General features: G+C 31.6%; 1 protein-coding gene across 1 annotated transcript; it reads right to left on the reverse strand.

Moving 5' to 3' along the window:
• Window positions 1-5,760: 5,760 nt before the first annotated feature.
• LOC127720074 (methylenetetrahydrofolate reductase-like) lies at window positions 5,761-25,934 on the reverse strand. The gene is made up of 11 exons (XM_052226471.1): window positions 25,855-25,934; window positions 21,089-21,306; window positions 20,479-20,720; window positions 17,821-17,937; window positions 15,995-16,188; window positions 12,616-13,182; window positions 11,127-11,309; window positions 9,791-9,889; window positions 9,191-9,313; window positions 8,055-8,272; window positions 5,761-7,334 (listed from the first exon to the last, which is right to left on the reverse strand). The coding sequence occupies exons 2-10, from the start codon at window positions 21,286-21,288 to the stop codon at window positions 8,057-8,059; spliced, it is 1,941 nt and encodes a 646-aa protein (XP_052082431.1). The 5' UTR covers window positions 21,289-21,306; window positions 25,855-25,934; the 3' UTR covers window positions 5,761-7,334; window positions 8,055-8,056.
• Between the last annotated feature and the right edge of the window lie 389 nt (window positions 25,935-26,323).

The raw sequence follows: 26,323 nt of genomic DNA on the forward strand, positions 1-26,323 counted from the left end.
TTTTACTAAATTGCAACTATGCATTATTTAATTAATTTGATTGCCTCCCATCTCCCCCACCAGATAAATTTTGGAACAGCCCTAATCTAAACTTAAGCTGATAATGAAAGAGTTTAGATTGCTGGACATCCAAGAATTATCTGTAGTTGAACTATTTTGTTTTAAATATGATTATTTTTAGATATATTGAATGAACCAAAGTTAGTTCACAACATTGTTTATTTTGCATTAGAATTGTAAAAATTGGTTTTATTATATGTTTATACATTCATCTTATTGAAACAATATGTTTTTTTTTTTTGTTATTACTTGAGGATCTAGATGGGGGGTTCTTCATTTCTGTGTTTATTAAATCTTTGGGTCATTTTTCTATATTCCTTATATTTCTGCCAATTAATTCATCTATTCTTTATAGTTAAGCACCCCATTTTTCTCTATTATTTATTTTATTTCCCTTCGTTCTGCACCTTTTGCCAATTATTCTGTACTCTTGTAAGCTCCATCCAGCCATTCTTACATGGTAAAACTGAAGTTTAGAGGTGATTCTTTTTACATAAGGGCTATTCCATTAAAATGTATGTGGGAGGGTAGGAAGGGACTTTCAAAATATCCCTACAACCAAGAACCCTTTTTTAGATAATTTTGCATAATGGTAATAGACGCATACTGAAAAAAAGACCCATGACCCACATTCAGTAATTAATCTTCCCTTCATACCCTCCCACATACATTTTAATGGAATAGCCCTTATTTGTTTTGATCAAATAACGGTCTATTGCTAGTATTAGCTTTCAGAATCTTTTATTTGGTTATTGTATTTAAACAAATGCTTTTAGATATAAATCTCGTCTTGCTGTCAGACAAAAATGTAATGGAAAATCTTCCACCAATAATTTATTTTCTTCAAAGGATATGATTTTCATCTATGGAGATTTAAAAATTGACATCTTTGCTACTGTGGATTCAATATATATTATGGGATACTAATTTTTGTGGGTATAGGTAAACCACGAATCTAAATATTCAACGAAATATACATTTTCTATAGGCTTGTATTCAGACTTTGGCAAATCTACCAAATCAAATATCCACGAAAATGCAATTTTTCCTCAAGCCACGAAAAATTGATCCTCACAAAAATAATTGAATCCACAGTAAAACAAATCAGATGCATATAAATATATAGACAATGTCTATTAGACATTGTAATAAAAAAAAATATGCTATTTTTTATGCATTTTACAAAGGTTGCAAAGAAATTAGAAATTTATATGTTTTCAATTTTGTATTTACTTCCTGGTTTTCTGAAATACCTTAATATGAACTACTGTAAATTAAGAAATTTTTGAGTGCATTTATTATTGTGATTGTTGAAAAATGGACACAAATGTGAGAATGATTATGGCCATTTCAGGAAAAGCTACATACAAAAAATGTGTCAAAAATTTAAAATGCAAGTTTTTATTTTGGTATAACATAATCCCTTTGCTACCGTACTTTTGCAATAATGAAAACTTTGCAATATTTTCTGAATTAACAGTAACTCATTTCAAAGTAGACATATAGCTTAGTATTTAGTTTTTTATTTCTTTTTTCAGAAAAGGGGTATTGCCATGTTTCATGGAATATTTAATAACTGAACCATCCTTCATGCATGGTTTGGATTAAAACTTTATAATGTTGTTATTGTAAATCAGCTTCATTTCAAATACTGTCATAAAAGTTTATATATAAGTATTAGATATTACAGTCGAGGGAGCTTGCATCCTTTTTACTGTGTCAGTCTGTGATTTAAACCATGTGATATTTTAATTATTTGTTATGTTGAAAAATAAAATTTAGAAAAAGATAAAAGAAGTTTTGTATCATTAACAGGCATGAATTAATACTGAAGCATATTTTTTCATTGTTTTATGTTTCATTCAACACTTGCCATTTCAAGAGTAACTGGGGAATAGAAATATGGTCACTCTTTGTCTTCTGACTGGCAGTAAAACCATTGCCAAAGTGAGGGGTCCGTTTGGTTGTGCAGAATGGGGACGTTAAATTTGATGCCTTGTGTAGAGAGTGCCATACACACTGCATGTCCAGAACCCTTGAAACAACTCAAAAGAGTCCATAGGTGGCCTGTTTCAGGACCTACCTATTGTATATTCATGTACATTTAATTTGTTCTCATCCTGAACATAAATGTAATATTTGCCACTGGACGTTAAGCAAACAACAATAAACAAACACTTGCCCCTCAGCAATTCTATGCTGATGTAGTGCATTATTTTTTGTGATTCAACAGGGCCAAATAAGCCTCTAAATGTACCTTGTTCTTTAGGTTTTGAAGAAATGAGTACCTCAACAATAATTTGTCAATCTGTTTATCACTTCATCTTTTAATTATTTGATGAGGATTTTGAACATAACAAATACTAGTTAGAAATAACACTGTCATCTCAAACAAGAAAGCACAAGTTGTCGTGCTAAATCAGCATAGTCCCACTTGTTTTAAAAAGTATTGTAAAACAGGAAGTAGGTGTCTGGCAGATCCAAAAAGTCCACGCACACATATGTTACAACTCATCACTGTTGAGTGTCCGACAAAATATTTAGTCAATTTTTTTTAGGAGTATTGGAGAAATGTGTTAATGAAAATAAGTTCATTCAGTATATTAAAAAATTATAAATAGCAGCAAACAGGAAGAAGGTACCACAGAGATTTAAAAGTGCTTGCACTTAACAACTCAACACTTGTCAAGCTACTGACCAAATGTGAAATCATTCTGTAGAGCAGTTTCTGAGAATAGCGTGACAAAAATATCTGTTGCACCAACGGCTTGACGGATAAGAGTGCCACGGGGGATTGCAATATAGCCCACTCATAGAGCAAGGATAAAATAAAGAGATATACTGTAATTATAACATTTATTTCATCAACAAATAATACACATAAAAAGTGGTAAAAGAAATCTATATAAATATATCATTAACATTTTTAAAGCCATTTTTAACAAACAATGAAAGCAATAAAATCTTTTTTTTATCTTAACTAATGCTGATCAAGTCAATTTTTTTTTTTTTTAAATCATCATCATAAATCAATTCTTAAAAAATAAAAAAAATAAAGCATAATCCCATATTCTATACCAGCATTTGTCACTTTAACCTGCCCTAGACTGTTTCACAATTTGATTGTATCCTAAGCAAGAAGCAGTTAAAACAAATAATTGGTAGGGGGTTACATTATCAGAGTGAAATCTTGAAGTATTTTGTCTTTTGTATAAACAGATGAAATATTAAATTATGGTATAGCTAAGGGTAAAAATATTAAATTTCTTATATAGTGGCTTTGATGTATAAAACAATTTTTTTGAAGACCTCTTGAGTACAACATGCTTTTGTCATAAATATTCAAAAGCCATTCAAAACACAAGTTTTGTTGTTCAACTGTTATTTTTTAAAATAAACCAGGATTTTTTTTTTCAATTGAAAATGATAATTTTGAATTATTTCTCATCTTAAAAATTCGTAAGGGTTCCGCGGAACCCAGTGTCTCGCCTACTTTTTCTGTTAATCGCAGGCTCAACAAAAATGAGGAAGTAAATCAATAAAAATAGTACAAATCCAAAATAGTATAAGAAAGTTATTAAAATTTTAAAAACTTTAACCACAGAGTGAATGTGTTGTTTCCTGGCAGAAAATCTAAGTCCATTTAAAAGTAAAATACGGAAAAAATGGATTTATTTTTTTACAAAATTTCCTTCTAGATACTAGCTTTTGATCATAAACAAGCTTCTGTCCAAGTTTGGTACAAATCCAGGATAGTTTAAGAACGTTATTAAAATTTTAAAAACTTTAACCACAGAGTGAATGTGTTGTTTCCTGGCAGAAAATCTTAAGTCCATTCAAAAGTAAAATAAGGAAAAAATGGATTTATTTTTTTACAAAATTTACTTCTGGATACTATCTTATGATCATAAACAAGCTTCTGTCCAAGTTTGGTACAAACCCAGGATAGTTTAAGAAAGTTATTAAAATTTTAAAAACTTTAACCACAGAGTGAATGTAATATTTCCCGGCAGAAAAACTAAGTCCATTTATAAGTAAAATATGGAAAAAATGGAATTTTATTTTTACAAAATTTACTTCTGGATACTATCTTATGATCATAAACAAGCTTCTGTCCAAGTTTGGTAGAAATCCAGGATAGTTTAAGAAAGTTATTAAAATTTCAAAAACTTTAACCACAGAGTGAATATTTGTGGACGCCGCCGACGACGGAATGTAGGATCGCTATGTCTCGCTTTTTCGACTAAAGTCGAAGGCTCGACAAAAATCTAAAAAAAATAATGGGTAGGGGGCCAGAAAGTTTGGACAATATTTTTTGCCATTTTCTAAAGCCCATAGGAATGTCATCAATTTTTAAGCATGTAGAGAATTTTCGGGCGTATTGCGTTTCCGCTAATTTTTCAAAGTTCCAATACTATGTTTCCAGAAATTGTATTCATTACTTTTCCGGAAATTTACCAGGTAGTAAATTATAAATATTTGAGTATATGTTAGATAAATTATTTATTTTATATCTAAATGTGGGATCTGCTTATTGATTTGTGCACTACCCGAAGACTAACTCTCCATCCCGAGGCAGTTCATATTGACTTTGAATGTGCAATGCATACTGCTTTATCATAAACATGTCATGCTGCTACAATCAGTTGCTGGTAGGTTTAATTTCATTTTGGACAAAGTTGGTGGCCTAAAATTTAGAAAAAAGATCTTAGTGCCGATTACAAGGACAGAAATTTGGATTTTGGAAAATGGCTGACACATTTCTTTGGTTTGGCTTACTGGAGGAAAAGGAGAAGATGGACTTCCTTGTTGAACAAAACACAAAACTTGTAAACGGTGTAAACTTTGTACGACGCGTTGGCCACAAATATTCTGCCAGAACTGATTTATGAACTCATGTCAAGATATATCTGATTTAGTGTTGACTTTTAAACATATGTTTTAATCCATTTTAATGATGAATTTTACTTGCATGTTATATAACCTAGATTCAGATTCAATATTAACTTAATAGATATTTAATTCAGTTTTATTTTTACTTTGCTTTCGTTCAACAAGTATTCCTTAATTATTTTCCCGGAATTGTAACTATTTTCCCGGAAAAGTAAGGTATTTATTAGCGGAAACGTAAGAGTTTTTTTCCCGGAAACGTCATATTTTTTCACGGAAAAGTAATGCCAATTTCCGGAAACGTAAAACGCCGGAATTTTCATCAATTTCTATGGAATACATACACAGTCTTTACATAAAACCAATTTGCTGCAAACATCTAAATAATAAGGAAAGAAGAACAAATTGTATGCTTGATAAAATACTCTTGTTTATAACTCATCCTGAAAGTACAGTATAAAATTAACATTTAAAAGTATACAGCTATACTTCATTATTTACCGTTAATATCACTTTTGTCAAAATACAGATTAATTTTACATTTTGACCTATTCTTTTGCAAATTTCATAATGATATTTCCAATAAATGAAAATCTATATATCATAAAGTCTATCAAGTCTGTTTCATTTTTGTTAACATAACATCAAATGAACTGGAAGAATGAAATTACTGGCTAGCATTGTGAATATGAACATGAGAAAGACGCAAGCATATAATGCAACTTGTATTCTTGCCCTAAAATAAACTTGATTTCAGTGAGTATGTAGTTCATAATCATTACCCAATATAGGTAGAATCTCGAATGTGTATTTTTAACATTTATAAGTTACAAAAACCCACAAAAAATATACACAAACATAATACAATAATAAACATATGTATACACTCTACAGTAAAAAGATCTTTTAATGAAATGTAAACAAATTAGTCATCTTCTTAAAGAATAATTATAATATAAAACTTGAAAGATCTTTACGATACAAAGTACTGCACAAATATACATTACTGCAACTATTTCAGCTAGTACGGTATTATTCAACCACATTGTAATTGAGTGTCATTTATACTAATTTTGAATCATTTAATTATTATCATCATACAAATGTATTACCAAATATTATTGACTACTTGTGAATTGCCATTGGCAGATTCAGGGGCATGGAGGTTGTAGGCCCCTCCCCTTTTTGATAGATAAAATTTTACTTTTACATAAAATTGGGACCTTTTTCAAATATTTTCTTTAAAGAGCAATATACAAATATTACCTCTGATTACAAGTTGATTAAAACAGGACAACTATATATTTTTAGAAATTTTGAATTAAGTACCACTGTAACCAGTGAAGAACATCTTTACTTGTAAACATTCAAAATTCAAAATAAAGTACCTAATGAATTCGCTAATTTGAGAAGACCTTATATGTTAAAAACTTGTTTCTTATACTTTATCATTCTCGTTTTGATAATAAAAAAATTGTTTTAAGTAATTCACTGATACCATTTGGTAAATAAAATTTTGATTAAAAAAAAGAGGAATTTAATGTGTTTGTCTTCATAAAACCTGACTTCATGGAACCTATGGCACTAGAATGGAACCCAATGCATTGTATGATTAATATGACAGCACCCAACAAAACATGAATTCATCAACATCTACATTTATGATTAATTTTTCAACACGTAAAATAAAAGTACTACAATAACATTCATGCAACAAACCACACAGTATGGAAACACTGAAAAAGTCTGATCCCCACATTTACATTTAATATATTGATTCTTAACACACAATTAGCTACAAATGTCAAAACAAGTCTATCATGATCACTGATAACATAATCTAGAACTAGTGTTTTCAGTATATTACCTTTAACCCCAAAACTTGTATTTTGTCATTATTAATTAATTTTGAAGTCTTAAAAAAGTCTTATTTTGGTAAATTATTGTTTTGTAACCTTGACATATAGATACAAATTTTACGGGAATCATTAATAACCCAGTGAAATTGTTTAACCATTGCCCCCAAAACGGAGAATTTTAGTCCAGAAAATTAAGTCTCAAAACTCTATTTTAGATGCACATGCAAGTTATCCCCCAAAAAATTTGTGTGAAGAACTGGAGAAAGCAAATTCATAATTATTCTTTTCAACATTATACCTCTTTCACAATAATATGTTAAAATATAAATGCGTGCTGATGTTTTTGTTCAGATGTTTAAGTTAATATAGATGATACAACTGTCAGCAATCTGTATACAAGTCAATTAAAACTGTACAGAAAGGAATAAAAAGTTTATCACAATAATTAAAATCCCACAATATCAGAAAATGTCTGGTCTTTTCTTTCAATTATTTTTCTCTCTCCAATTCATCCTTTGTCTACATCTACAATGGAAAAAATATTAATCAAAATTAGATTATTTACAATTGAAAAAGTTAGCATAATTCCCAAATTGGTTCGATAAACCTTATAAAATTTAATTATATATAATACAAAACCTTTTTGGGATGAAGCTCTACTCCCCAAAAGGTGCATTATTTCAATTGTTATATGACTGGGTCACTTAGTATATAAGATATGAACTCTGATATAATTTATTTTTTTAAGTAAATGAAGCATTAAATATAGGTCAGATTGACATACTTCTTGTAATAGGCTGCTAAACTTCCCAAGATGCATCCTTGCATCAAGTGTTAGATTGGAGATCACAAAGCTTCTGAGACTTATCTGTTTTCAGATTCATAAAATGGACTTGAACATATTTTTTTGACATATTTAAAACAGTCTTAATTTTTTAAACATAAATCTAGAAAAGTAAAATAAAAGAAGAATGTATCGGAGGACAGGAATGCCCCTGCTCAAGCTATGCAATATTTCAAAAGGGGTATAACTCAAAAACGGTAAATGACTCCCAACCCAAATTGGAACTCTGTGTGTTGTGGTTCTAAGCATTTTGTATGAGTATAAAATTTGCATGAGGCAAACTATAGTTATAGTGCTGAAACAAAAATGGGACGAACAGATGAACGGTCAAGAGTAACACTTAGTGGCCCTGTTGCCTATGGCTGGGGTATGAAAATGTACAGTAATTTATCTATACCAACCTTTAGTTAATTGCTATTTCTGTTGTGTCCATTTTACTTCCTGCTTGTTCTAACATTCTCTCAACAATCTCCCAAAGACAGGATTCCTTCGGGAAGTCATTGTCTACTAGATTTACAAGGTAATGGCTATCATGTATATGATTAATCATCTTCCTGGAGTCAGAATCCTCTGGATATAATCTACCCCATGTTTCTTTCCACAGTCCAAAGGCTTCATCCTGCAAAAATAGTGTAAATTCATCAGAGCTGTTCCAACAAGTGAAACTACCAGCTACTGCTCACTGATGATACCCCCACCCAAGTATTTCGGTAAACAGGAATTTGGTGAGTGATGGATCTGAAAACCCATCACACAGTATAGATGACTTATATAAACCCTGAAACCAAATTTCAGAAATCCTTGTATTGTAGTTCCTGAGAAAAATGTGACGAAAATTTCAACTTGGGTATCATGTGTAAAATGATACAAGTGTTCGGTAAACAGGAAGTTGTTGATTAAATGAATCTGAAAATGCATTACACGGTATAGCTGACTTATATAAACCCTGAAACCAAATTTCAGAAATCCTTGTATTGTAGTTCCTGAGAAAGATGCGACGAAAGGACAGATGGATGGACTGACAGACAGACAGAGGTAAAACAGTATACCCTAACTTTTTTTAAAGCAGAGGTATAATAAAAATGATTGTATTGAAGGGAGGGCATCCAAACATTTTTGTGCTGTCTAATCAAAGTTAGTATATGAAAAATATCAATTTCTTGTGAGTTTTCTTCTCCTTTCTTAAATTTATATCCAAAACACAAAGATATTTGAGGTTTTTCATTTCAATATAAAATTAAACAAGATTGCTATGCTGTAGTGAAATGTTTCCCGTCTCTGTATACCATGTAACCAAGGGTTCCAATATGTGTTTGTGGTGTTGTTGGAGGGCCAGAAGTTGTCTTTTCTGGGAGGGGACTTTTCATTTTTTAATTACAAAAGTCAAGGACCTCCCATTTTTAACACTGAGGCTTCATACAGGACCTTTGACTTTCTAAAGGACTTTCCACTTGAAATTTCAAATGGTTTGAAACTTTTAATTATTTAAAGGTTGTATTTAATTCTGAAATTACAATATTTAATTCCATAGTCTTACCTTCCAAGTCTGAAATGCAATTGGATCTACCACTGTTGGCTGAACAATCTCCTTTCCAGGAAATACACCCCAAGTAACAGCTATTGGACAAGATCGGTCACAATTAGTGTCAACATCCTGGCCCTATAAAAGAATAATTTGTATTTAGAATTATTACATTAATTCAACACGACAGAAAAGCTGGACATATTGACAAACTATTTTAATTGGTAATTTAATAAATAACTGATTTGCAAGTTGAAATTGACATCCCTCAATGAAGGTTTTATAGGCGTATTCCACCATCTAGGATCACATGAGCAAATGATGGGAACAGATTTTTTTATTGAACTTTGCAAATTATGATGCAGAAATGCAATTAATTTGTGGGGCATCTCCTTCAAATCAACAAATTTTTAAAATATATCTTTAAAGGTAGATAAATGAGATTTATCAAAATTAGTTTTGTAAAACAATGTACCATAAATTCTCCAATTCCCTATTATAATTAGCAAGAGTATTTGAATGTGACCTAGTTATTTCTTATGAAAAGTAAGAAATGCTACATTAAGCCCCAGCTAAACAACTGTTATTCCCCATCTTGACAAACAGAAAACTTACATTGTGGTTTATAATGTGGTAGTTGACATAAGGATATTCCTCTAGGATCTTCTTCAGCTCTGCTACATTCTCAGCTGATGTGAAGAATTCTAAATAGGCCTGCAATTAAAGTGTTTGTATAAAAATAATATGATATGAAAAATACAGTCAACTCAACTAATATATATAGGAATAGGCATTAATTATAAAAACAACTAGAAAAATATTCCAGTAATACAATGCAAAAAAAATTTCATTCTCTCAATATCAATAGTATATATACTTTCAAATGAAATGAGTACATAATCAGTCCAAAATAATTTTCAATGGCCACTATAAAAATAGTGTTTGTTTCATTAAATAAGCACTGATGTATCCTTTGGACAGACCAAAAATGTTTATGCAACTCTGGTATCTTGGTTCATATTCTTTTCTTAAGTCCAGATAGTTGTAAAACATGTTAACATAACTGAACAAGAGGCACACCTGTGCCTGTACTGCTCACCTGGTGAAAATAAAACTGTTAACACAGAGATATATGTCTCGCCTTTTTGTAATTTTGATAATCCAAATGTTGAAATTAAAATAGCAATACTTTAACACGTAAGTTATGCAAATATTCAAACCAATGAACCATGACTGAAGGTACATGGCTAAACAATCTCCATGGAAATGAGATGTGAAAATGCTAATACAACTGCATACAAAATATCATTGACCTACCACTAGTGGTTCACCATAAACTAGACCTAATCACAAACTAATACATTGTTGCCGCCGCCGCCGGTAACAGCATACCTATACCTTGCTTTTCGACTCCGTCAAGGTGAGACAAAAATCATCAGTTTGCCAATTAGGACTTGTATATGTATTCTACAGTTACTCTTTATGAGATACTTATATAAAATCGAAATACCTTAATATCATTGATTTTACAATCTCAAACAAATGTGAAATTAAGGAAAATTTTGAAAAAAAATTTATATACAAATTCAATCCCGATATTTATTTACGAGTTCTCTCGTTTTCAGTCACTTGTTTATTAGGAATATATCAATATTCTGAATTCTTACACAATTATGATCCAAGACTTAAGTACCACAGCAGCTTACCCTGGTAAAATTTTTAGTGGAATTTGGGAGAAATGATAGGTTAAACATGACAAAACTATTTTGTGTTCGTTATGGCAGTTTGGAATTTCTCAACTGGAGCAAGTACAAAATTTGGTCTAGTAGTGTTCTCTTTCAGACACATAAAATATCATTGACACATTGACACTTGCTAAATGGACAAGTTGTAAAGAGGTAATGTGGAACCTGTTTATTACAGGTTAAACAAATCACTACTATATGCATACCTTCTGAAAAATATATCCTCCTGGACTACCCCATCCAACATTCAGGTCTGTAGAGGGCGCTGCATTAATATTAGGTTGAGAGTTTATAGTCATCACACCCCTTTTATTTACAGCTGCTAGCTTTTCTTGGATTAAAGATGTTTCTGCATTAAGCTCTTCATCCACCCATGGTATGTTTTTCACCTATTATGAAGGAAATATACACAATAAAACAGAATCAACTATGAAACAGTTTTAAATAACAAGACCAATACTGTGCCTGGACTTGTGTTGCACAGTGCCAGTATGAAGAACAACATGTAAATATACAGCTTCCAGTTCAATAAAAAATGGAAAATTCTCAAGTAGGAATTAATTTTGTAAATTGTAAATTGTCAAATGTATGAACATGAAAGTTCCTGTGGTAGTTAAAAAAAAATTCAGAATAAAGAATGGTTTTATCTTTATCGTGTTTATAACATTGAAGCTTGATATAACAAATCAATAGCAATATTTGTTTGATGTTTTTTTTTTTTTTTTAACAAAATAAATTACATTTTGGTGATCTACAATACACAGTTGATACAAACTGTCCTGAGTTCCACATGGCACATAAGTATCCTCTAGCATTCAATGACAAAAATGGCTCAGTTTCACACATGGGAAACCTGAGAAAATATAATTCAAATCGGTCCAAAATCGGGAGTTGCACATATGTGTATGATAACTGTTTTAAGTTTGAATTATGTTGTAGGATATATGTTGGAGAGCTCTTTGCATTAATAAGGTAACCTCTATGTGTTTTGAACGGACAAACAGTAGAATTGTTACTAGACCAGGTCTTACCTATAGTATTGCAGGTAAATATACTAAACTTATTGTCACACAACAGTTCATGAAATCAAAGTAAATATACCATTATATCATCCTGCAAGGGATATTATTCTTTGTTCATGATGTGAAGCCAATTCTATCTTACATTCTTCTATGTGAATTACCCCCCTTTCTGAACCTCATACAAAATGTATATGCAAGGAAAGGTGTTAATTGGCAACACATAAATGTTGCTACAAGCAAGGGATAATATAAATTCTATGTTCAATTTGCAAAAAACAATTCAATTTTATATTGTACCATAAACATTTACTGTTTTGACTCTCTTATATGCAAAGGTAGGTATATATTTGTAACAGATATATATTTTGCCTAGTGCGAGGGATAAAATTTTTCTTAGTTCAATGTGTTAATACATTTCCTTTTTACTTTCCCTATGTCAATGTATGTACATATTTTAAAATTCCAACCCTCCTTATTTCCCTTCTTAAAAAGAAAATGATATCTTTTTAGCTTACTAAAAGAATTATAGGATTCATAGAGAGTTATGAAATTTCAGTATGATAATAAAAGAGCCTATGGCTAAATATCTCTTCCTATGAGAAATAAATAACAGACTACAACCATAAAAGAATGTTAATTTATCTACCACTGTGCATTTAAAGGCTACACTTACCTTTACTCCTTCTGCGTTGGGCTCTCCTGTAATATACGAGTAAAATACTCGCCACACATCCTTTTCACTTTTAAGCTCTGATCCCCACATTTTCAGCATGTCCTCTTTTGGCGATTTATGTTTCAAATAAAACAAATAATAGTCAGATATATCCCCAAATGATGCTGCCGAGGAATTGCCCCACCGTCCGTTTGGAAATTCATCCCAGTTAGATGTCCTATGAACATAACTATTTGGTCGCATTCGCCAAAATATTGGTCGAACATCTTCCTTGGTTCTGTTATAATGGGCAGAGAGTTTAAATGGCAGAGGTTTTGCAGGTTCTTCAAGCCACATACCAAGTCTTTTGAGAATTTCTATTGTAGCTACTTCTCGATTTAGAGTATAGAAATGAAGGCCATGAATTTTATCACTGTTCAATAATTCTTTACAAATTGTTGTGGCCTGATCTATCCCATAATTTCTTATTGCTTCATCATTGTCTTTAATTGGATTGATGGCGTCTATAATCTCTTGTGGTACCTCTAATCGAGAGAGTTTCACAATGTGTCGCAATGACTGATATGCCTAAAAATAAAAATAAAAATTTAATGTTTTATAAAACTTATACACATGTTAACGATTTCTTGGCAATTCAGGAGCACCACAACACTCAAGATTGGCAGACCTGTCTTAACTTTTGGTGGTTATGAATGACAGGACCACCAGTTTTTCGAGGAACACTATAAACTACAACAACCTATGCCAATAACCCTGCATCAGACCTTAAGTGGAAAGCTTTTAAATTCATAAAGAAGGCTCCATTGAAATATGAATGACTATTGTGGATAGACAAATGATTTTGAAACATCCACAGACAAAAAATTACACACATGTTCGGGATGAAAACACATTTATAGGATATGAATAGGAACCCTGCTATGTACTTGACTTACAAGCTAAAATTGAGAATGGAAATGGGGAATGTGTCAAAGAGACAACAACCCGACAATAGAGCAGACAACAGCCGAAGGCCACCAATGGGTCTTCAATGCAGTGAGAAACTCCCGCACCCGAGGGCGTCCTTCAGCTGGCCCCTAAACAAATATGTATACTAGTTCAGTTATAATGGACGTCATACTAAACTCCAAATTATACACAGAAAACTAAAATTAAAAAATGATACAAGACTAACAAAGGCCAGATTTTTAATACGTTACTTCATGAAGAAACAGACAGCAAGAATCATTCACCCCACCTGGAAACATTTTACCAACTCCAAGGTGATCAGTCTATAGTCTTACTAAAATACATTGCATGCTAAGTTGGGTAGCAGAAAAATTTTAAACGAAATGTCTATTATTTGAACAAGTCATAGATTGAACTCGTTACCTACCACACTCAAGGCAAAATGTTAAGGCAACCCTGTATACTGCGGATTCATTAATTTTTATCAGTTTCAATTTTGGTGGATTGAAGAAAAATTATATTTTCTTGGATACTTGATTTTGTAGTTTTAACAAATTCGTCATACAAGGCCTTTTAGGAAAATTGTTTGCTGTCAAACACTTAAATTTGTTAAACTTTACCCCCAAAAATACCTGCAAATTAGTAAGCCACAAATAATATTGAATCCACAGTACTTAAATAGACACAGGCTGACTTTGATTAAGTAAAGCAACAACATAAAATAATACTTGAATACATGGCAAGATATAATTGACTTCTAAGCCCATCAACCATTGAGATGCAGAACAGCCATTTAGACAATTATATTGTGTTTACTTCCCATTTTAGGCACTCTATTTATTTTCCTAATTTTCATATCATTTCCTTGATACCAAACTGATCTAATTATAAATTCATAGTTACTTAAGTATTTGTTGTTGTCCATGGAGGCCATTCTGATGTGAATTATAAAAAAAATTACTCATGAATAAAAGTAATCTTACAATCACGACAGTTCATTTTCCACAATTAAAAGTAATTGAAAATAAAATTGAGGGGGAAATCTTGTAAATCAATGGATGAGAATCCTTTCAATTGAAAGTCAAAATTTAATATCTATTGGTGTTGGGAGTTCAAATTCATTGTTCAGTTTGCAGTGTTATGTAAAATACATTGTTCATTACAGCTTATCTGATTGATTGATGTTTGCTCATCGTCCAGTGGCAAATATTTCATGCATGTTCAGGATGATACAGTTGACCTGTAAATCTTTCATTCTACTAAATTATTATGTTATACCCAATCTAGCAAAAAAAAAATTTTTTCCGTACTGACAAAATTTTGTGACTCCAAACAATTATAAAATATCTCAGAACTAAAAAAAAAATACACTGTGGTAAAGATATATAGTGAAATAACATCCTTTTTGTCACAACTCCTCTAAATGTTCATCACACATTATTTTTTTTTTAATTTCAACTACTGTGAAAGTACTTTTATTCGTGGGGTACCAATTTTTGTGGATGGCTTTATCCACGGATTTTAAGTGTCCAACGAAATATAACAACTAGTGTCCAAATCAAGACATGGAAAGATCCCCATGTAGGTTTGACTACATGGATACGGGCACATTATCTAGAAAAATACTTCGAATATCAGCAAACGCACTATGAACTATATAAATAACTGCAGACAAGATTTAACCCATTTAATCTTTTAAAATCCTAAACTGTACGACTTTTAACCTTTTAATTCTCATAAAAAAATAATTTTTGGTCAATGAAAGTCAGATGTCCGTTGATGATATGCTATGATGAAGTGTTTATTTTATATCCTCATAATTCTCATACGGAAAAAAATAATTTCATATTGGGCTTGCTTTTCAAAAGAATTAATTCTACAATTCAAAGTACATTTATAGCATTTGTTTATGTTACCGTTTTCTTTAAGTGACATGTTAATGGACCAATTAACACCTTGGTGATCTTTAATCTGTTGATAATTCGATCTCAGATTAATTAGTGATTACATGTGTGCAACAATTCAAATGTTTACTTTGCAATTTTCTTCAATCGAGACAATTTGTAAGCAAAGATGAACCAGCTTATTAACACCTTGGTGATCTTTAATCTGTTGATAATTCAATCTCGGATTAATTAGTGATTACATGTGTGCAACAATTCAAATGTTTACTTCGCAATTTCCTTCAATCGAGACAATTTGTAAGCAAAGATGAACCTGCTTCTGAAAGCAATTATATATATTATAATAAAGCATCTTCTTTTCTGATGGTTTCAAATTCTTCTTCCACGAATTTAAGAACCCACGACCATGTAACTTTTGCTCAAAACACAAAAATTGATACTCACGAATAAAAGTACTTTCACAGTACTATGTATTGTCATATTTCTCTTGAAACAGATAACTGAACTATTTTATGAATACAACCTACCTGTATTGGCAAAATGCCAGGAATGATAGGACAACTTATCCCAATATTTCTACAATCTTCAACGTATTTCAGAAAAGTGTCTGATTTGAAAAACAACTGAGTAATAATGAAATCAGCACCGGCATCAACTTTTTCCTTTAAAAATTTCAAATCGACCTCATAGCTGGAACATTCTGGGTGCCCTGTTGGATATCCTGAAATAAAAATACAAAAGATATTTCCATAATCTCTTTAATATGAAAATTCATTACATAGGTATTGCATGTTTTTTTCGTAGTTTTATTTTTGTGGTCCTAATCAATAATCTCCATGAAATAGAGGTAAAATCAACATTTTTATGTTATCAATCTTTACCTAAGAAATTTAAAAGCCTAAACTGTAAAAGCCTAAACTGGTGTATAAATTACATGTTTCTGCTTAATACCAAAACACACAATTAAATGTAACAGCCCCTGGTAGGGATTCATAACTTGGCCAGTTTCGGTTTTTCATGGACCTTCATCAGAAGCAAAATGATGGATTATAATTTGACATAAAAAAATTTCACTCATATACATAAATAATATGGCTTCATGTGGACAAACTGTACACCATACACTGTAATTAATATGGCTTTATGTGGACAAACACAGTTTAAGGGGAGACAACTGTCAACAAAATAATAAACATTCAATGTCCTGCTGTTACGAGTTTTATTTATGATGACACCATAATACTCAATCTAATCAAAGGTTCAAAAATTTTAAAAGCAAAGCATTAAAATAAAGAGCTGCGCCATGAGCGCATGATACACCCGTCCCATTTCAAAGAATAAAGTTCCATAACTTCTAAATGTCATATCAGAAATTTATAAAAAACTAAAGGGAGGTTATTTCAATAGATATAAACCAGTTACCAAAGTTTCATAAAATGCTCAAAGTGCTTTTGAGTTTTTGTACGAAAACTGGAAAATCCCCCCTTTTTATGAATAAAATCCCATTACTCGGAAACGTGAAATCTGAAATTTATAAAAATCAATAGGGAGCTTACGTCAATAGATATAAACAATCCACCAAAGTTTCATGCAAATTAGTTAAAGCGTTTCTGAGTTATTGTCTGAAAACTGGAATATCCCCCTTTTTTAATGAATAAACCCCAGACCTCGGAAACGTAGAATCTAAAATTTATAAAAATGGAAAGGGAGCTCACGTCAATAGAAATAAACAATACACCCAAGTTTCATGCAAATTGGTGAAAGCGTTTTTGATTTATTGTCCGACATGTTGACGACGGACAGACAAAGGTATACCATAATAAGTTCTGTAAACGAGCGTATAAAAATGACCTATTGAATGTGATTTATAAAAGATATGTTATGTGGTTTTCAAATAAAACAGAACACAAACATTTTTTTATTTTTTCAGAATCATTGCCTATATGCATAAAATATATATTTAGTACTGATTATAGAGAATGGCAGAATGCTGAATATTGACCAGATGTATTCTTACTGTTCTTGCACTGGTGAAAAGGAACAGATTCAAACATATTTTTGACAACAATGCAGCTTACACTAAATAGTATGATAGTAGATAAATAGTATTACTTTTAGATTAATTTCAAATCTTACATTTCACAAAGTTAAAGGTACGAGTTGAAATTTCTTTTCGTGAATTGTACATAAACTAATTTCAAGAAAAAGATAGAAATGCACATATTCATAGATAACTCATCCCCATTTATTCAAATCTGACATTCAACTTCATCAATTTTAAAAACAAACTTATCTCCCTTCTACTATGTTATAAAAGTTATTTTCTTAAAGATTACTAATTTTTCTACAATACCTGCTATGCAAATGACAAAGTAATCTCCATGCTCTTTTCGTACAAGTTTCACCAAGTCAGTGGCATAATTCAATCGTCCTTTCTGAAATGTCCATGATTCACCACCATCTGGTGGATCTGAAAAAGTTGAGTTATTTCCCTTTAACAAAACTTCAATAATCTTGGAAAAAAGTAATTATTCATCCAAAAAGGTATTTGATATTTAGATTTTTTTTGGAACTCATCATATGATCAGGCATGGGGTAATGCAAATTTGTAATTGTAATGCAGGGTAATGCATTACAATTTTCTAAGTAATTGCATGTAATGTGTAATGCAGCAATTTTTGCATTACATGTAATTGTAATTTAATGCATTACTTAAACAAAAAGTTATGTAATTTCATGCATTACATAGCATTACATGGCATTTCTTTTTCACATACTCTTTAACAGATTGTTGGATATCTAACTCAAACTGTATTTAAGATTTCTTGATTAACTATTGAAGAACATAATCATTTGAATATTGATTTTCTATTTATTTTTCACACTTTACATAAATCACTAGCTGGAATAACACAATACTGTATATCAGATTAAGTATTTTTGTATTTCATTTTAATTCATACATTTTCCAGCATAAAAAAGATTATAATTGAAAATCATCGCTGTAAAAGTGTTCCATTATTGTTAAAAGATCAATGAATACCTTGTCCTGATTAAATAAAAGATAATTGAACATTGACATAAAACACTAATTAGTTTGTTTTACAATTAATCTTTTCACCACTTTGACACTTGGTTTGCACCGATTAAGCTCTAATGTTTTTATTATATATATTTTTTTAACTTAATTAGTAAAGAAATTCTCAGTAAATATTTTGATTGAAATAAAAAAAAATGTATATTTATAATAGTTAAGTTAACATTACGTTAAAACAAGCATTAAACTTCATCTCTGAAATTTCTTTTTAGAGAAAACAGAGATGAATACCTTAAAACATTAAAACCAAAGATAGAAGAGCAATCAACTTTGATAGGTTTTGTGAAACAGTAGGGTACCCAGAAATATTATTTGAAAGTGTTCAGGCCTGATAGAATGTGCATGAAGGATGAAACCTTTTGAAATCCTTATAATGATTGATTATTGGTTGCTTAACGTCCAGTGGCAAATATTTCATGCATATTCAGGACGAGAACAAATTAACAATAAATACAATAGGTAGGTTCTGTAATGTAGGCCATCCGGGAAGAAGGTCGTGGAAATTTAGACTGCCACTGGAAAATGAGGGTAAATTGGATAGGGACAGCAATTTCGCCTTGCAACAGGTCACCTACGGACCCCTCAAAGAGTTGTTGCAAGGGTTCTTAACGTGCAGAGAGCGTGGCATTCTCTCTACACGAGGCATCGGATTTAACGTCCCCATTCTGACCGGACGTGGCTGCGTACTTGTACATCCCGCACAGCCAAACGGACGCCCCACTTTAGCGAGGGTTTTACCGCTGGTCGGAGGAAGACCAATGGTGACCATACTTCTATTCCCCAGTCACCCTTGGGGGAAATCCTTATAATGTAAAAATGTTATATTTGTATTGAATAGAGCTTTCACATGTTTACTTTAATTTAATACATATGCTAGAATCTTTTGTGACTTCATGTTGTTTTTCAAAAAGTTTGATTTTTCTTTTCACTTGATAATTTTTTTTACAAAATGTAATGTGTAATTCAATGCATTACTTTGCAAAAGTAATTGTAATATAATGCATTACTTTGATAAATGCATGTAATTGTAATTGTAATTTAATGCATGTTTTTTCAAAGTAATTGTAATATAATGCATTACATTGCAATGTAATTCGCTCCATGCCTGCATATGATGCTTCATATTTTTCTCAGTGAATAATAAATGAAGGTCAAGTAAAAGTGTTATGTTTTGATATTTGTGTATTTGTACAGATTAATAATCCTAAGGTAGAAAGGAGTAGGCCCAGTAAGACCCCTTTTTGGCCCTTAAATATAGCAGTTTTACAAAATTGTTAAAATGTAAATTTTTAGCTATTTACTGGAAAGAAAAATACTTCTGTTACATAAATATGGACTGTTTTTGACAATACAATGCACATGTATCGCGTACTAGCATCATTAAGTCATGCTAAATTACTGAAATCTTCGAAATTTTAGCATTTGGTTAATTTTTAGACGGTTTCCGTCTGCAATGGAAGTGGCCGCATATGTGTTCATTCTTAATATTTAAATGTAAGTTGTATTTGATGATAATACATAACATATTTAAAGGTTGAGAATGAACTCGGATGCTGCCACTTTCATTTTTGACGAAAACCATCTGAAAAGTGGCATATTATGGCATATTTGATAGATTTTTCATATTTAAGCTTGAATTTGAGCGTCTTTAAATCAGTTAAAATCTTTCACATAAACTAACTGAATTGACTGAAGTAGACACTTAAGTGTTTAAAAAGTGTCCAAAATCTTTCATCAGATGAACCTGAATTTTGAGGCCAAAATCGGCCTTTACCGGACCTACTCCTTTAGGATGCTTTGCTGAATCAGTATATATTTCAATATCAAATCATAAGTAGATCTTTTAGGGTCAACGATCAAACAAATAGTTTGTTGGGAGACAGAAAAGACATTTACTACTATATCAAACAATACCTCCTCTAAGAACCAATAAATTTCTTATTCCTAGATCCTTAGCTTTCTGCAGGTTCTCTTTAATATCTTCTATATCTTGATTCCCACATGTAATATGAAGCATGGTATCTACACCACAGTAATTTAACATTGTACCAGCCATACATGTAGAACTTGTTGGCTTTTCTGTGTTTCCTGGGTCACCTGCTGGATGCCAAGTAATGTCACAAAAAAGTGGTCCTCCACGATTCATTCTTTCAATCCTGTACGAAGATAAATTTAATGATAAACACATCAACAACAGATTATTAGCAGCAGTTTTAGTACAAATACAAGAAACCTTTTTGGGCAAATAAAAAGCTTTGTAGAATTTTCTGCTTACAGAGTTTTATTTTTCAAATGAAAACCTTCAAATATGGATACATGTATCTAGCTGCTGACTTACAGTGGATGGTTCAGTGTTCCAGGAAAAAAGTGCATTACAAGAATGCAGTTGTTGTGCTATTCAGGGCATCTTTAGTTAATTTTGTTGTTGAGTGATAAACTATTGTTTCAAGTTCACAGCAATATCCTACAAACAGAGATACAATGTGCTTATAATTCATATCAAACACATATTTATTTTTCTTACCTTCCAATCAAATTAATAGCGCCATTTTCTGTTCTTGGTGGGAAAAATTCCAGGGAATACCATGGATCTCTCGACTCGATGCGTTTGAGCACCCTTTCATTCAAAGGTACATAGTCTGTCAAAGTAGGTGAATGTGCACGACATTGCTGCTTAGAACAGGAGCCATTTTCATGATTCCCGTTCTGAAGAAGTTCTGGCATGTTTTAAACTTTTTTTTCCTAAAAATAAAAATATATGAAATAATAGCTTGTACTTAATCTCTAAAGAAGAAAATTTTCCAATTTATATTAATCTAATTAAGATTCAAGAAGGAAAGCCAAAATATAGCATTCTAAACAACCATATGTAAATCTACCTAGATACATTTCTGTGGGGTATACCACAATAAGACACATGGCGACCAGAAATTGACCTGGGCAATCTTTTTATTCATTTGTGGTAGCCCAGGTGGCGACTTGAAAAAAAAGTACTCAACTGACGGAAATCCGCCGTTTATCGTGACTCCTAGTGCCTGCTACTTCACTGACAAAAATATAAATTCAAAAACAAAACAAATTCTTTTTAAAATGTATACAGGCAAGTGTTTCGAGTCGTATTGTCGTAAAGTCACAGTCATGATTAACAAGGATGTAAAATCAGTGTTTACCTTTGACTAAATATAATTCAGGTCACTGATTGGTCGTCTGTTTAAAGTCAGACAGTATCGTATGTTTGCAAGGATAACAAGAGAGATGTGCCGATGGTCATTAACAATATGAAGCGATCAAATACCCAGTTCGGTTTTGGCTTCAAGAAAGCGAAGAAAGTCAGAGAAGATGACAATAGCATGTTATGAAATACTATCAGTCAAATAAAAGAAAGTATAATATATAATGTTTTTAAGAATCGTGAAAACAGTACCTTCCGTAGTTTCTTTTTTAAAGCCCACATGATGTCCAGAGAATAAGGTCAAAAAGGAAAGTAGAATATTGTCGACCACACATACATAACATTAGTTCAAAATGATTTTAGTTTCCTACTTACTGAACAGTTTACAAAAAAAAGAAAATCAGAGTAGATATCAGTTATATGACAATGCTTTTGAAATAGCATCATATACAACGCTGCTTTTATAAGTCTTTTGAGAAAAAAGGGGGGTCATAAGACATTTGTTTACAAATGTACGTAGTTACCCAAAATAAATCGACCAAGATATTTAATAAATAAATGTGGATAGTGTCCACATGTGGACACAGATGATGCCCCCGCTTGCATATCATATAGTTATAAAGGGACATAACTGAAGAACAGTAAAAGTGACGCTACCCAAATTTGAACTCCATTTATACGGATAAACAGGTACAAATTTTAACAAAATTTCCTTCTAGATACTAGCTTTTGATCATAAACAAGCTTCTGTTCAAAATTTGGTACAAATCCAGGATAGTTTAAGAAAGTTTTTAAAATTTTAAAAACTTTAACCACAGAGTGAATGTATTGTTTCCTGGCAGAAAAACTAAGTCCATTTATAAGTAAAATACGGAAAAAAAATGAAATTTTTTTTTTAACAAATTTACTTCTGGATACTATCTTATGATCATAAACAAGCTTCTGTCCAAGTTAGGTACAAATCCAGGATAGTTTAAGAAAGTTATTAAAATTTTAAAAACTTTAACCAAAGAGTGAATGTATTGTTTCCTGGCAGAAAAACTAAGTCCATTTATAAGTAATATACGGAAAAACAGGAATTTTATTTTTACAAAATTTACTTCTGGATACTTTCTTATGATCATAAACAAGCTTCTGTCCAAGTTTGGTAGAAATCCAGGATAGTTTAAGAAAGTTATTAAAATTTCAAAAACTTTAACCACAGAGTGAATATTTGTGGACGCCGCCGACGGAATGTAGGATCGCTATGTCTCGCTTTTTCGACTAAAGTCGAAGGCTCGACAAAAATTGTATCGAGAGGAATATTTTTATTAAAATTTTTTCCTCATCTCATTTTTGCTGAGCCTGCGATTAACAGTAAAAGTAGGCAAGACACTGGGTTCCGCGGAACCCTTACGAATTTTTATCATATTGAGTGTGACCTGACTTTTGTATACACCTATGACACCTCTGACATACCAAACTTGATTAACCTAAGTTTTGTGATTCGAAAGTTATGAACTGGACATGAAGAGGGAGGGACGGACGGACAGACAACAAAAACTGTTGGAACACAATGCTCAAAGAAAATGCTTCCAGCAGGGCACACATAGATATGACCACAGAGGTCAATCTCTGAACAGTTGGGCCAAGTATGGACACCACACTCAAGCTTAATACAGCTCTGAATTTGGATTGTGATTAAATATTTGACACAGCATAGGTTTCTGACAAAGAATGAATGTGGTTTTAGGAACTTAAAAATTGGAAATTGGACCTTTACCTTAATTACGGTCCAATATCCAATATCTAAATACACAAGAATTCAATTTTTAATGAAATTAAACAAAGTTAAATTTTAGACCCTTTGGACCTCAATGTGGACCAATTTCATAATGGGGCCCAAAATCTAAATACACGGTTAGATTCAGCATATCTAAGAACCCCATATATTCAATTTTTGTTGGAATCACACAAAGTTTAATTTTGGACCCTCATTTGGAAAAACTTGAAAACTGGGCCAAAAATCAAATATCTTAATACGTATTAAGATTCAGCATATCAAAGAACCCCAAGAATATTGTATTCAATTCTTTTTTAAATCAAACTAAGTTTACTTTGGACCCTTTGGACCTTAATATGGACCAAATTGAAAACTGGGCCCAAAATCAAAATTCAAATTACAGTTAGATTCAACACATTAAGAACTCAAAGAATTCAATTTTTGTTGAAATCAAAGAATTTAATTTTGGACCCTTTGGACCTCAATATGCATATTAAAGAACCCCAAGAATTTAAGACTTAAGTATTAGAAAATTAATGTTTACGGTATATTGTGGTACAGTTTCATAGCGATCCATAGACTTTTACTCAAGTTATTGTCCGGAAACCAGAAAATCTTAGTTATGTGGCCCCTAACTCCTTATTGGTTTGGGCCATAACCCCCAAAATCAATCCCAACCCAGTGGCGGATCCAGAACTTTTTGTAAGGGGGGCCCGCTCCAGTCACGCTTCAGTGATTCCCTATATAATCAACCAAATTTTTCCCACAAAAAGGGGGGCCCCCCCCCCCCCCCCCCGGATCCGCCTATGCAATCTTCCTTATGAGATATTGACCCGTGTGGTAGAATTTCATAAAGATCCATACACTTATACACAAATTATTGTCCTGAAACAAGAAAAATGCATTTGTGGCCCCAAATTCGTAAACAGTTAGGACAATAACCCCCAAAAACAATTCAAACCTTCCTTACATGTATGTGGTAAGGAACCTTTTGGTACAATTTCATAGAGATCCATAAACTGATACTCAAGTAATTGTCTGGAAACCAAATGTCTTCTGACGACAAAGGCGGCAACATCAAACTATTATACAGCCGCAAAAGTTTTGAGGACAAATGAAAATGAGATATGAAATAGAACATCTACAAACATAATTGATGGGGTTCCCGACTTGGGATATCGTTGAGATATGATAAAAGGACGAGTTTTAACTACTTCTTTTAGATCACAAACTTCACCCTCTTTTAATTCGTCTTTTCAGAATCTAAAGGACTATGGTTTATGAAAATTTTACCCAGAATGCATTAGATTCTGAAATGGCGAATTATATGGATTTATAGATTAAAACGTAAACCATAAAAAATTGACATGTCAGCAAGTGGTTCGCTTGCATATTTCTTTGTGAATAATAAATGATTTATACTGATGCAAGCAAAGTATTTCACTCAGGATGTGTTCTCTATATTTAATTTTTTTTATTAAATTCCATGCAATATGTGGGTAACCAATAATTTTTAAAACAGGGAATCAATTTGAAATAGAAATTAATACATGTACATCATGTACAATTGTATCTACATATCGATTTTAATTGAAATTCTACCAAAATCAGATGTTTCTCAATTTTAGCTAAAACTAAACTACTTTTTTGACAATAATTGTGATTACCACAACTTTGACTCTGGGAATCGATTTGTAATGCATAAACCTATATATATTAAGGGGAAAAGGGGGGGGGGGGGGGGGGGGGAACTGACAATTTTAAGACTTTCAAGGTTGCAAATCCAATTTTCTGCACTGATCAGATGAAAATCAAAAAGCAAGGAGAAATAATTTTCTCATTAATTAAATTGTATTATAGTGTTAATGCCAATTGTTTAATTTTCTCAAACTGAATATACAATTTCAAAAAAAATCCTTGGTAACCAAAAAAAAAACATTATCAAAATATTTTCTACAAATAAGCATAAATATAAACATTTTTTTTTTACATTATATAATTCATTTCAATAACATCCTGTTTCTCGAATTCCCTGTATTGATTTGATGCCGGCGACTTGAATCCAACGTATATTTATGTTTAACATTTAATTTTTATATAGTTTAGAAACTAAATAAAACATGCATTTTACAGAAGACCGCAAGTGTTATTAGTTACACGGTGACGAATTATAAACAACGCCGCCTCTAATTGCAAAATTACAATTTTCCGTTTGAAAACAAACCAAAACGGATACTGTGGCTGATGGAAAAACAACAATAAAATAATATTTAACTGATGCTATTGTTAAATTAAAACTCAAGTTAATTTTTGGAAACTGTTACAGGTCTTTCTGTTGTTCGATTTATAAAATTACCTCGACAATAAACCCTTCTGTCATCAAATTTTGTCAATTATTCCTTCATGCATCCACCACGAACGTTTAGACTAGAAGAGAATGCAAATTGTAGTCTTAGGTATTTATAATGATTGTCAACCAATCAGATTTAAGGTGCGATCATGCATGACAATATTGTGTTTTAAATGACTCCATTTTTAAATAGCTTCGGATTTCCTCGGATTTTATCGGCTTGCTTTATAACATTTTCTGATAAAAATCGAATCTGATTTCAATTTCGAAAATACTTTACCTTTGAAGACTCATGCATAATTTTTTCCATGGACATAAAACTAACAAACAAAAACGCTTCTTTGAAAGTAGTACTAATATCGTCCAGAGAACAACCGAACTTACAATTTTTAAGCGGGAAATTTTCAAAGTAGATGTCCACACATCTGAATGATTATCATCGTGTGGCGTGATATAGTTTCAAGTGGAATACAAA

This window comes from Mytilus californianus, unplaced genomic scaffold (assembly GCF_021869535.1).
Source record: "Mytilus californianus isolate M0D057914Y unplaced genomic scaffold, xbMytCali1.0.p SCAF_11, whole genome shotgun sequence".
In the NCBI taxonomy this organism is placed as follows: Eukaryota; Metazoa; Mollusca; class Bivalvia; order Mytilida; family Mytilidae; genus Mytilus; species Mytilus californianus.

Excerpts from the sequence above, each read along its gene's own strand:
- LOC127720074 (XM_052226471.1), bottom strand. The coding sequence starts at position 21,288 with ATGCCAGAACTTCTTCAGAACGGGAATCATGAAAATGGCTCCTGTTCT. Across the intron at positions 9,890-11,126 it reads GAGGATATATTTTTCAGAAG|GCCTATTTAGAATTCTTCAC; the intron begins GTATGCATATAG and ends CTTTAATTGCAG. Across the intron at positions 9,314-9,790 it reads ACCACATTATAAACCACAAT|GGCCAGGATGTTGACACTAA; the intron begins GTAAGTTTTCTG and ends ATTCTTTTATAG.